General features: G+C 34.2%; 1 protein-coding gene across 7 annotated transcripts in view; it reads right to left on the bottom strand.

The window, feature by feature from the left end:
• The window catches only part of USP15 (ubiquitin specific peptidase 15), a 118,536-nt gene that overhangs the window by 47,974 nt on the left and 57,299 nt on the right, over positions 1-13,263 (bottom strand). For 6 of the 7 annotated variants that reach the window (XR_006220026.1, XR_006220023.1, XR_006220025.1 and 3 more), the window contains exon 7: positions 1,390-1,476. The exons of the other annotated variant lie outside the window; for it this stretch is intronic. Coding sequence is in view for 2 of the 6 variants with exons in the window: in XM_007075008.3 (XP_007075070.1) it covers positions 1,390-1,476 (87 nt within the window). In the remaining 4 variants the exon portion in view is untranslated. The remainder of the gene's footprint in view (positions 1-1,389; positions 1,477-13,263) is intronic. 7 annotated transcript variants of the gene reach the window in all.

Genomic DNA, 13,263 nt, shown 5'->3' with positions numbered 1-13,263 from the left:
GAAAATTTCTCACTGATCTTTACAGCTTTGATATGTTAAGAATATTTATCCTCTGCTATTTGTAGCAAGTATTTTTGCCATTTATTTGCCTTTCATTTTTTATATGCTTAACAATTTAAGTCAATTTAATATAAAGTTTTACAAAGAAATTCTCAATCGTGATCCAATTTTCCAAACAACATTTCCTGGATAATCTGCCCATTCCCCATTAGTCTACAATGTTTTCTGATCACATTAAATTCTTTTATGTATAAAGGGCTGTTTCTGGACTGTCTTTTCTATTTCATTGATTTGTAGATGTTATTCTTGGGTCACTACTATGCTGCTTGAAACCTTGTATCTTTATAACAGGTTGTCATTATTTAGTAGGGTTAATCCTTTCTCATTTTCCTTTCCAAAATTACTCTGGGTATTCTTACACATTTATAATCTAGATGTACATTAAAATCTTTTTGTCAAGCCCTCTCCCCACCTTAAATATGAATTTTAAGGTCAAATGAATTTAACCTATAAATTCATTTAATGATGTTATTTTAAATATTATTTCACAAATAGCCTATTCTTTTCAAATTAATTCTTTGGGAAACCAGATGCCCTTTATGAACTGGCCAAACAATGCAAATATTTAACTACATAAATACAGTCAACCTAAAAAATAAACGACAATGTAATGTATATATTCAAAAAATAAAACAAGGATAAAATTGTCTAGATTAAAGGTTTTCCCCTAATTTGACTGAATCACAAACAATAAAAGGTTTCTTTTTATCGTTTTCTAGAAAACAGAAACCAAGCCAGTTTTCAAGGTAATACACTCATGTCAGATGTTATAGTGAAGTCCAAGTGATTTTTAACCTTTTTTCTTATGGCCATACAACACACACTTTCACGCAACTCTTACAAATTCCAAGATTGTGAATATTATTCATGATGGGGCAAAGGAATTGTTTCTCTAAACTTTTTAAAGAAAAAGTGATTGCCTGTTGATGAACGTGAAAATCTGTGTATGCTTTCCAGGTGAGAATCACTGATACACACTTTTAAAAAATACTACATATTGTAGGTCAGTGACATCTGAAATTTACACTTCCTAAAAAATCGAGTTCTAACAGACTTCTATATAAATTTCAATAATTAGCGTTTAAAATGTAAAATTATGAAAGTACTTTATTTCTCTTTTTGTGAATTACTATAGTGTATGTATTAAAGAAGTTTATAACTGTGCTTTCTTTCTTGTAAAGTTACTCCTAGAAGAAGTGATCCGTAATTTAAAAAAAAAATCAATTTTAGTGCATTAAGACTTTATCCTAAATTTTAGATACAAGAGATTTTTTGCAACCACAATAGGGCGATCGATTAAACAAAGAGTTTTTAAGATTCAGTGCTTACTTTCTGTTGTTGATGTTGTTATAATTATTTGACAGAGATGAAGGAGAGATCTTTGGTAAAGCTGAAAAATTGGATGCACCTGGGGACCTTTAAAAATATGAAAATGTTAAATTAGATAAAAAATGCTGAATTTTGAAATTAATTATGAAATAAAGAAAAGACAGATGACAATGTATGTAGTAAATGAATGCTGGAAAACAGATTCATGAGCAAAATCACTATATATCCTTTGTTTTTCTATTTCCTATGTACTCTTTCATATAAAAAATAATGGTACAAAAGGGAACTATTTTCAAAAGAAATTTACCAAATTAAATATACAACTTGATATTTATTATTCCTATATATCTATTGACTCAGTACACCCATTTCTGAGTTCAAGTAACCATTTTTAATATTTTACAATCAATAATTTCATTAAATGAGTAGAATTAAAATATCAGTTTTTTAAAGGAAGCACATAAAAGCAATCCAATTTGTGTCCCAGTGGGTACCATGGCATTCTAATTATACACAACAATGATACAGATATCTGAGAATTTAACAATTCTTTAACATCTAAGGCAATAGGGACAGAATAGCATAAAAGAATTCAAAACTAAATCCCAAGAAGTAATTTTTGGCCAAAGTTATCTCTGCAAAAACTGAAAGGACATACATCTGACTATATATTACACACCTCATTAATTCAGAATCTTTTTGGAGAAATCTCAATTACTAATGGCTTTTAATCAACCAATATGCTTTAAAGGCATAACTTATAATCACAAATCCATTACATAGGAATGATTACTTTCTTAAAGATTTAATTTCCCTTGTAATTTTGTTAATAATTTTATTTTATGAGGTAACATCTAGTCTATGAGCTGTAAAAAGCTAACTTTCAGTTCAGCATCTCAGTCATCATAAATTCTAAATTAGTGAGGTCCAAAGTGAGTAGTTTTAAAAAATTATTTTATTTCCTTTACTTAGGTGCTAATGAACAATGAAATGGTCAATGGGCAGGAAAGTATATCTACAGAATCTGTTTGAAGTCTATAAATTTTAGGTGATTTGGATTTCACCTAATCTATATACTTGCAACATATTTTGGAGAATAAATTTTGGGCAAAAAAATGTCTTACACACAAAAATTTCATTTATCTTTTGAGGTTTTGTATATTATGAAATCTTGGTAAAGATTTTTTTGTCATTTTAAAGGTGCTTCTTTTTGTTGATACAGGTTGTATATAGGTAGATTACATTAAGTGAGACTTCTATTTAGAAGCCTTTCTGACAGAAGATCTTACAAGATATTATTTTACCGTGCTTAAGTTAAAAACATAAAACACAATCAGCCAAGTTTTAATATAAAAGAGAGAACACATCTAAAATGTTATTTAATATTTTAAGGTACTAGTTTTTAAATATTAATAGAAATATAGAAGTATCCTGGCATTTTTGCTTTCATGTTAAGAATGCTAAATTAGCTAAGTAAAAAAACCCCCGAGTTTATTAGAGATTGAGTTATAATGAATTAAAGGAAGTTAATTTTTCAAAATGTGATCCATTTACTGCATTTTAGTTTAATTCACTTCAATTTTTCAGAAACACAGAAATAAACTGAAATGTTCTCTTAAATTTTACTTGCAATAAAATTTTTGAAAATAAAGACTCATTACTGTGTCCAATAAAGTGGCTGAGGCACATATTTTTTTTTCCTTTTTCTGCCCATCTCTCCCCTTTTTTATTATTCATTAGCAACTCTATCCAAGGATAATACTAGAAGTTTCTATGAAATTCACTGAAACACTCAAAACATTTATTAAGTGACTACTATAAGCCTTGCTCTTGGTAAATACTAGGAATACAAGGAGAGACACAGTTCTTGACCTCAAATAGCTCACAATCTAATGGGAGAAAAAGACACATAAGCAAAGTAACTATAACATAGTGCAAGTCCTGTCACAAATTTCAAAATTATAACAAAATATAAAATTTTGTGGGTAGTAAAATGAAGTGATTCAAAATGATGTGCAGAGTTGGAGGGAAAGGTAGAAACTGGACGTGAGAGTCCTCCAGTAGAAAGAACAGCACATGCAAATGTATGGGAATGTAGAAACCATGATGTGCTTAGGGAAGTATCAATAAATTCAGTTTGGCTTAAAGAACAGGAAGCAGGTAGTGACAGAAACAGAAGTTAATAAGGTAGGCATGATAATAAAAGACTTTTATATTCTATGAAGGAATTTATTTTATTTCATTATGCTGGGCATGTTAAAAGTTTGGAAGAATGTGTATCTACACAATCAGATTTGTATTTTAGATAGCTAATTCATGAGAAAAAGAAAGAAGACTGAGAGATCATTTAGGAAACCAGAGGTGATTAATAAAATTAATAAAGAATGGGGCTAAGACTATTGAGTGGGCAAGGGCAACATGTCTTGGATGTTTAGGAAGTGGTTCTCAATGGACCCTTAGAGGGTCGCACAATTCTTTCAGAGTGTACATCTATGAAGTCAAAACTATTTTCATAATAACTTCAAGGTGCTATTTAAGTGTTATTTGACCTTTTTCATGGGTGGATATTTGCAATGATAGCGCAAAAACAATGGTGGTGAAACTGCTGACACCTTAGCATGAGTTAAGGCAATAGCACCAAATTATAGAGTCATTGTATTCTTCACTGCCCCTTGCAGTAGAAAATGGTCATTTTCACTTAAGAATATCCATGTTGAAAAAATAGAAAATACTGATTTTATTAAATCTTGACCCTTAAATACACTTCTTTTTACTATTATGCGACCAACTGGAAAGTCTGCAGAAAGCACAAAGGTTCTATACTGAAGTAACATGGTTGTCATGAAGAAAAAGACTTGCATAATTATTTGAATTTCAAGCAGAACTAGCAACTCTTTTCACAGCAACATTCTTTCACATAAAAGGCTATATGGTAGAACATCTTCTCAAAAATAAATGGAGGAGCCTATCACTTCAAGGAAAACAAAGTATTTGTTGCCAATGATAACGTTCAAGTGATCATATAAAAAACAGAATTTTGTAAAACTTGACTTTGCCACCATGAGGCTTGACAGCTTCCCACTACTTGTAAGATTGGTAACGTTTTAACAAATGTGATTTAAAAATATTGTAGAATGAAATATGTCATTAATTTGGACGGTCTGCATAACTCAATTAGTATTTTCCAACTACATCAAGTTACACATGATATATATTTCTTAAGTTTATGTATTTCTTTAGAGAGAGAGGAGAGAGAGAGATCATAAGCAGGGGAGGGATGGGGGGAGAGGGGGAGAGAGGGGGAGAGAGGGGGAGAGAGGGGGAGAGGGGGAGAGGGGGAGAGGGGGAGAGGGGGAGAGAGGGGGAGAGGGGGAGAGAGAGAGAGAGAGAGAGAGAGAGAGAGAGAGAGAGAGAGAGAGAGAGAATCCTAAACAGGCTCCACAATGTCAGCACAGAGTCAAATGTAGGGCTTGATCTCATGAATTGTGACATCATCACCTGAGCCTCAGATGCTTAACTGACTGAGCCACCCAGGCGCCCCTACACATGATAGATTTTTAAAATAACAGTATAAAAAGTTCACTGATAAGATTTCAGTTTCAGATTCCACATTCCGATTAAACTTTGATCATTAAACTACCACTGGTTGAGTTCAGATGTGGTAGCAATTATTTGAAATATTTCTCTCTGTTCTACCTATCTGTGTGAGGCTCAGTATTCTCTATGTACTTCAACCCAAACAATGTATCACAATAAACTGAATGCAGAAGCACATAGAATTTAGCTGTCCTCTATTCAGATATTAAATAAATTTGCAAAAATGTAAAACAATTCCACTCTTCTCAGTACAATTTTTTTGTTTTGAAAGTTATTTTTCATAAAAATATTACTTATGTAAAGATACAATAGTTTAGTATTATTTTTAAATAAATATTTAAAAATTTATTTTTTATTTCTAACCCATATAAAAGAAGTTCTTTGGGTCCTTAATAATTTTTAAGAATGTAAAGGGGTATTAAGATCAAAATATCTGATTTAGGAGGTAGAATGTGCAAGACTGCTAACTAATTAGGTGAAAAGATTGAAGTTGAAGGAGGAATTCAAGATGGCTCTGAGATGGTACCTGAAGTAGGGAATACAGGACATGGATATAGATTAGGTTGAGGGAATGGGGGAAGGTGGGGTAAAAAAGATTGTAGGTGAATCTTATATGGCAAAACCTATACCACATTTAGAAAAAGTCTGGAATTCAGAAGAGAGCTCTAGGCTAGAAATACAGAATGGGATGTTTGTGTGGGTTTGAGCTGAGGGACAGAATTAGCGTAGTCTATCCACTGATTTTGAGAATCTATTATGGTACGAAAGGAGGGATCATCTGATGGAAATTTGTGAAGTATCAATGCATTGAAGTTGTGAGCAGAGCTGCTGCATATAGACAATGAAGCTGTACATTGCACAATTCCAAGGAGGTCCTTTCACAGAGAGATTACAATGTGGAAAATGACCAAAAACTGTGCAGTACACAACCCACACAAGCAAACATGGCAGTCATGGAAAGGAAGAGCACCAGCCAGCCAGAGAATTGGTTAGAAAAAGTGAAAACACTCTTGAATCATAGACTCAAATTAAGAGAATTTCTTTAGGAGATAGTTAACAAAAAGAAGTATTACAGAAAGGTCAAATAAGATGAAACAAATGAGAAAAAGTCAAATGAGAACTTTGTTATACTCTTAAATGAGTGGCAAGGAATAATTAAGTACTACCTTTAAAAATTTTTTTTTAGGGGCGCCTGGGTGGCTCAGTCGGTTAAGCGTCCGACTTCGGCTCAGGTCATGAGCTCACGGTCCATGAGTTCGAGCCCCGCATCGGGCTCTGTGCTGACAGCTCGGAGCCTGGAGCCTGCTTCTGATTCTGTGTCTCCCTCTCTCTCTGACCCTCCCCCATTCATGTTCTGTCTCTCTCTGTCTCAAAAATAAATAAAAGTTAAAAAAAAAAAAACTAAAAAAAAAAAAAATTTTTTTTTTAATGTTTATTTATTTTTGAGAGGAAAGAGAGAGAGACAGCATGAGCGGGGGGGGGGGGGGGGGGGGGCAGAGAGAAAGAGGAAGACACAGAATCAGAAGCAGGCTCCAGGCTCTGAGCTGTCAGCACAGAGCCCAATGTGGGGCTCGAACTCACAGACCATGAGATTGTGACTGGAGCTGAAGTTGGATGCTTAACCGACTGAGCCACCCAGGCATCCCGTAAGTACTAGTTTTTTAAAGTTGACCAACAAAGGAAAAAAAAAATAAAGAATGGTATTTGGAGTAAGTTTACAGTTTTTGTTTTTATTTTTGTTTTTAAAGAAAGGATAGATTTATATTTATAGGCTGGGGGGAAGATGACACTGGAAAAGAAAGAAAAGAATGAATTACTGTTACTTCTTACTATACATGTCTGCAGAGGCAAGGGAAATAAAAGCAAAAATGAACTATTGGGACTTCATCAAGAAAAAAACTTCTGCACAGCGAAGGAAACAATCAACAAAAAAAGCAACTGACAGAATGGAAGATATTTGCAAATGACGCATAAGATAAAGGGTTAATATATAAAATCCATAAAGAACTTATCAAACTCAACACCACCAAAACAAATACTCCAGTTCAGAAATGGGCAAAAGACATGAACAGACACTTTTCCAAAGAAGACATCCAGATCGCTAACAGACACATGAAAAGATGCTCAACATCACTCATCATCAGGGAAATACAAATCAAAACCACAATGAGATACCACCTCATACCTGTCAGAATGGCTAAAATGAACAACTCAAGAAACAACAGATGTTGGTGAGGATTCAGAGAAAGGGGAACCCTTTTGCACTGTTGATGGACTGCAACTGGTGCAGCCACTCTGGAAAACAGTATGGAGAGTCCTCAAAAAATTAAAAACAGAGAGGCGCCTGGGTGGCTCAGTCAGTTAAGCATCCGACTTCGGCTCAGGTCATGATCTCACGGTTTGTGGGTTCGAGCTCTGCATTGGGCTCTATACTGACAGCTCAGAGCCTGGAGCCTACTTCGCATTCTGTGTCTCCCTCTCTCTCTACCCCACCCCTACTCTCACTTTGTCTCATTCTATCTCTCAAAAATAAATAAACGTAAAAAAAAAATTAAAAAATTAAAAATAGAGCTACCCTACAACCCAGCAATTGCACTACTAGGTATTTATCCAAAGGTTACAAAAATGCTGATTTGAAAGGGCACATGTGCCCTAATGTTTACAGCAGCACTCTCAACCACAGCCAAATTATGGAAAGAGCCCAAATGTCCATCGACTGACGAATGGATAAAGAAGATGTGTGTGTGTGTGTGTGTGTGTGTGTGTGTGTGTGTGTGTGTGTGTAATGGAATATTACTTGGTGATCAAAAAGAATGAAATCGTTTTTTGCAACAATGTGATGGCAATAGTCTATTATGCTAAGTGAAATGAGTCAGTGAGAGAAAGAAATATCATATGATTTCACTCATATGTGGACTTTAAGAAACAAAACAGACGAACTTATAAGGAAGGGAGTATAAGATAAAAACAGAGAGGGAGGTGAACCATAAGAGACTCTTAAATACAGAGAACTGAGGTTTGCTAGAGGGGTGTTTGTGGGGGGATGGGCTAAATAGGTGATGGGCATTAAGAAAGGCACTTGTTGGGGATGAGCACGTCTACTCCTAAAACCAATACTACACTGTATGTTAACTTGAATTAAAAAAAAAAAGTTTTAATGTTTATTTTTGAGAGAGGGAGTATGAGTAGGGGAGGGGCAGAGAAAAAGGGAGACACAGAATTTGAAGTAGGCTCCAGGCTCTTAGCTATCAGCACAGAACCTGATGTGGATCTCGAACTCCCCAACTGTGAGATGGTGACCTGAGCCGAAGTTGGATGCTTAACTGACTGAGCCACATAGGAACCCCTAACTAGATTGAATTTAAACAAATAAATTAAAAAAATAAGAATGAATTACTGTTAACTAAGTGCCTACTATATGTGTGGCAGTATGGTAGGCATTTATACATATGTAGAAGGGAGGAGATAGTGAAAGAAAAAGCAAGGTCTAGGAAGCATTGGGATATGCTCTATTTGGGATAAGTAGCATTGGTAGAGAGATTGCTCTTAAAAAGCATAATGATCAGAAGAAAGAGAAGGATAGATGTGGTCCACAGGTAAAGCTAAAGTATATCAAGACTTTTAAAATGCCATTATAGACATTACTGATAAATGTTAACAGATCACTTATTTATTCTGATTCCAGCTTCTGACATAAATTATACATAGCCCAATCTAGCTAACATTTGTGGAGTTAATTTAGGGGTTGACTAGTCAGTCTGTGGATTATAACCAGAGCTCTTGAGATCTATTTCTTTTAAGTAATTTAGAAATTACACCGTTCCTCAGCAACCCTGCTCTAGTTGGATTTTTAAGGAGAACAGAGAGGAAAAAAAAAAAACGCTTAGAATATCACTCATAGATTAGATACTAAGCCAGTAACCTAGTGTTAAACTAACTTTGGCTAATTTGGGCTAGGTATAATATAAAATAGGGATCCAAGTCTTAAACAAGACAGAAAACAGTAAAACATCAATTTAACTGAAATTATTTCATGAAGACAGAAATTCAAACTTCATGCCTGACAAATATAGTATCTGAACTGCCCTACTTCAAACTGGAGTTTCAACTAAAAGCATGCAATTCAAGGCTAAGTTGAACTTCTTCCTTCAACAGAAAAATACAACTTGATAAATTACCTGAATATTCTTGATGAATTAACTTAATAATTAAATTACATGAAAACCATGTAATTTAAAAAACCATTTTGAGCAACCAAAATATGGAGATGTTAAGTTTGAACGCTGACATTGCAAAACAATGAAAGATTTTATAGTTATTTTCAAATCTGACATAAAAGAACCCCATGTTGTAAAATCTAACATTGTAAAACAAAAATTATCTTATTAAGAAAAACAAGACCAATTTTAAACTTTCCCCATTTCTTTTAATTTCTTTTTTAGTGTTTATTTATTTTTGAGGGATAGAGCATCAGCAGGGGAGGGGCAGAGAAAGAGGCAGACACAGAATCCGAAGCAGGCTCCAGGCTCCAAGCTGTCAGCAGAGAGCCCGACGCGGGGCTCAAACTCATGATTCGTGAGATCATGACCTGAGCTGAAGTCGGCTGCTTAACCCAACTGAGCCACCCAGGCACCCCTCCCCATTTCTAAAGATAAGTTCTTGGAGAAAAAGAAAAGTTTAAATCTCTCTAAAAATTAAACACTTTTACTGTTGCAAGATACAGATTAATTCAATTCAACAAGCATTTGCTGTGTGCCTCTCCTATGACAGGCAGGGTATTAGATATTTAAAGATAAATGGAAGAAAGTTTAAGGGAATTTATGTATAAATTGGTTCTCATGACTTTATTTTTGTTCCTTATTTTGACTACCAATGGTACTTACAACATAAAACATTCCACTTAAAAATAAAATTACAGTTACTTTCCTTTAGTCATTATGAATCCCAGTACCAAAACTGCAACCCATTTTTTTCAACTTATTATAGAAACTTCCAAATATATGCAAGTCCTCATGTGCCCAGTATCAGATCTTAGCTTCAAAAATTAACATTCTGCCACTTTTATCTGTATCCTCTCAGCCTCCTTTCCCCATGTTTTTGCTGGACTATTTTAAAGCAAATTCCAGACATTTATAATTTCACCTGTATATATATAATGGAATATTACTCAGCAATAAAGAAGAACGAAAGCGTGCCATTTCTAACAACATGAATGGAGCTGGAGTGTTTTATGCGAAACAAAGAAAGTCACAGAAAGACAAATACTATATGATTTCACTCATGTGGAATTTAAGAAACAAAACAGATGAACATAAGGGGAAAAAAAGAGAGGCAAACCATAAAACAAACTCTTAACTACACAGAACTATAGAGAACAAACTGAGGGTTGCTGGAGGAGAGGTGGGCAGTGATGGATATCAAGGAGGGCACTTGTTGAGATGAGCACTGGGTGTTCTATGTAAGTGATCAATCTCTAAATTCTACTCCTGAAGCTAATATTACACTATATGATAACTGTAATTTAAATACAAACTTAAAACAAACAAAAATTTATAGTATAGATCCCTAACCCACAAGAGATACGATACCAGTGCCAGTCCCAATTGAACAGTCAGTTCATGTTCCCTTTTTTCTCCCCAGTTGGTTAGTTTGAATCGGGACCCAAATCAAGTCCATATATTTGCAGATCAATTTTGATAACTTCAAAAGCCCTTACTTGCTCCCACCAGCTAACTTCTCCTCTGGCTTCACCTTACTGTGACTAAGTTTAGTTTACATTTGAGTGATTTCTGTATCTATTCATATAGTTAACACTGACTTATACATGTTACCATAAATTGCTCAAATCTTTTTTGGAACCAGGGAACAAAAAAGAATATATCCAATAATTATATGTGAGTACCTGTGAATATTAAGCATCTATACGAGAACTGTAAACTTAATATTCATTTATGCATGAAATACACTAAATTTTCTAACTTCAATTAATGGCTTTTAAATAACTGGACACTAGGGGGCGCCCAGGTAGCTCAGTTGGGTGAACGATGGACTCTTAATTTCTGTTCAGGTCATGATCTCAGGGTTCCTGAGTTCCAGCCTCATGCCAAGCTCTGCCCTGGCAGCATGGAGGGGATTCTCTCCCTCTATCTACCCCTCCCTTACTCATGCTGTCTCTCTCTCAAAAATAAATAAATAAAACTTTTAAAAATTTAAATAAATAAATACCTGGACACTAGTTAACATAAACTTGACTGTGACCATGCTGTTTGGCAAAACTTGGGAGACATGGTATTGGTACTAGATTATATATTATTTTTCCAGAACAGGAAGCTGGTACAGTGTTTAGAGGAAGGAAATATTTATTTAGTCCATGTGCATTTTCAGCATGTCAAAGGAGTGTATATATACACTCAAGGTCTTAATGGGTGTTTTATTAAAATGAGAAACCTCAAAGTACAGTTATGAGGAGTGTATTTATGTGTAGGCACAAGCATTTCCAAAAAGAATTTAGAATTTGGACATCTAAAATAACCAGAAAAAAGCTGCTTATTGATAACCAGCAGCACACAGGAACTTCATTCTAACATCATTATGATGCCTATCTTTAGGTGACAAATACCTAAGAAAGATGTATATATTCAAATAACAAAAAGATTTACATACAGTTTCTCTTGGAACACTGCCTTTCCAACCCATTTACCCTCTTAGTTATCTTTCTTCTGTCAGTACATTTCATGGTGAGTGATTTGATCTATACAGGCTGTTCCATTTTCTGACTATTCAATTCCTCTTTCCCTATCATCTATTTCTTATTCCCAACATACTGTTTCCACTTGTCAAATACACAGAAAATCTCTTTTGTTCCCCATCCCTCTCCCCAGTCTCTGCATCACTTAGCAATGCTGACCATTCGCTACCTTCTGAAAGTGTTTCTCCTTGTTCTCTTCGATATAGTATGTTCCCAGTTTTCCTAAATGTTCAGGATTACTCTATTTGATCTTTTTGTTTTATATTTCTTAAGGACCTCCTTTAAAATTCAGTATTTAGTTCTTTACATTTTTTATTAGATAATTCATATATGCTTATATTTCTCACTTCCAGGAATAGAACTCTGCACCTGCAGTTATTACTCTCCAAGCTTTGGTTCCTGATCTTTAACTGCATACTAGGCAGTTTTGTTTGGCTGTTCCATTATCTCAACTTAAAGTCTTGGAAAAAGTCACTGTATGTCTCTTACTGAAGGAGAACAAAATAGGAACAAAATAAAATGATATAAAGCATGCAAGAAAACTTACAAAAATTCAAAACGTCTTAAAAATTGACAACAAACTGCAGATTTTGGAATACTACCCTAGATTTCTGGCTCAGAGCTTACATTTTAAATAGAAGACACATTATTAATTTAAAATATGTGAATATAAATGAATGGACAAGGAATTGAAAGCTGGCTTATGAGCCATTCTCTCAACTCCCACAAACTCAAATCATTCAACCCCCTACTTTGTGTTTGAACAAGGTTAAGATTGGTAACAAGTTTGTATACTTTCATAGAAACTTTGAGGGTGCATTTTCTGTGAATGCTAATAACTATGGCTTGTTTAGTACCCAAACAGAACTGTAATAACCAAATCTGTTTCAAATAAGCAGAACCTATCATGTACAAATACTTAAAAAGTCTCAGTACAATTTGTTAAAATGAAACCAATACTTTACGTGGTAAGAGTTTCCTAATATTTATTTTAATAATATTCAGTCAAATAGGTCTATGCACCATTTCTGAATCCATTTATACAGTTAATGTTCTATTATTAAGCAAATTGGGCTTAATCATTCTCTAAAAAGTTCTAAAGAATTATGCATTTTTTGAATGTATTTAAACGAATACAGATTTGAAACCGATAGTGTACAAAAACAAAAACAATACTGCAGAGTCACGTAGGTGTTTTTATTATTTATCTTGGGCAAAAAGTAGTATGCAATAGTTTTATTTATAAAATGCTCCCTTTCGCCAAGCAGAGCACTCAGGGACAGAGTGCTGTAAAAAAAAAAAACTAATATGGCACCAGATTAAGTTTATACTTAGTGTTTTGGTCACCAATTTGGAATTTGTTAATTAGAACAAAACAGATGGCCGAAAGACAATGTATGAGTGAGAACTAACTTAGTTTTCCATTTGAGTATTTTTGGCCTTTCATGAATTATCTAGTTGATTTTGGATTCTTTCTCTGGATGTTTTCTTAGCCCATGAAAACTGGCTTTCACAATCATCAATAACAC

This window comes from Panthera tigris, chromosome B4 (assembly GCF_018350195.1).
Source record: "Panthera tigris isolate Pti1 chromosome B4, P.tigris_Pti1_mat1.1, whole genome shotgun sequence".
Lineage (NCBI taxonomy): Eukaryota > Metazoa > Chordata > Mammalia > Carnivora > Felidae > Panthera > Panthera tigris.
The sequence above is the reverse complement of the archived record's forward strand: the minus strand, read 5'-3'. Positions and strand labels throughout refer to the sequence as shown.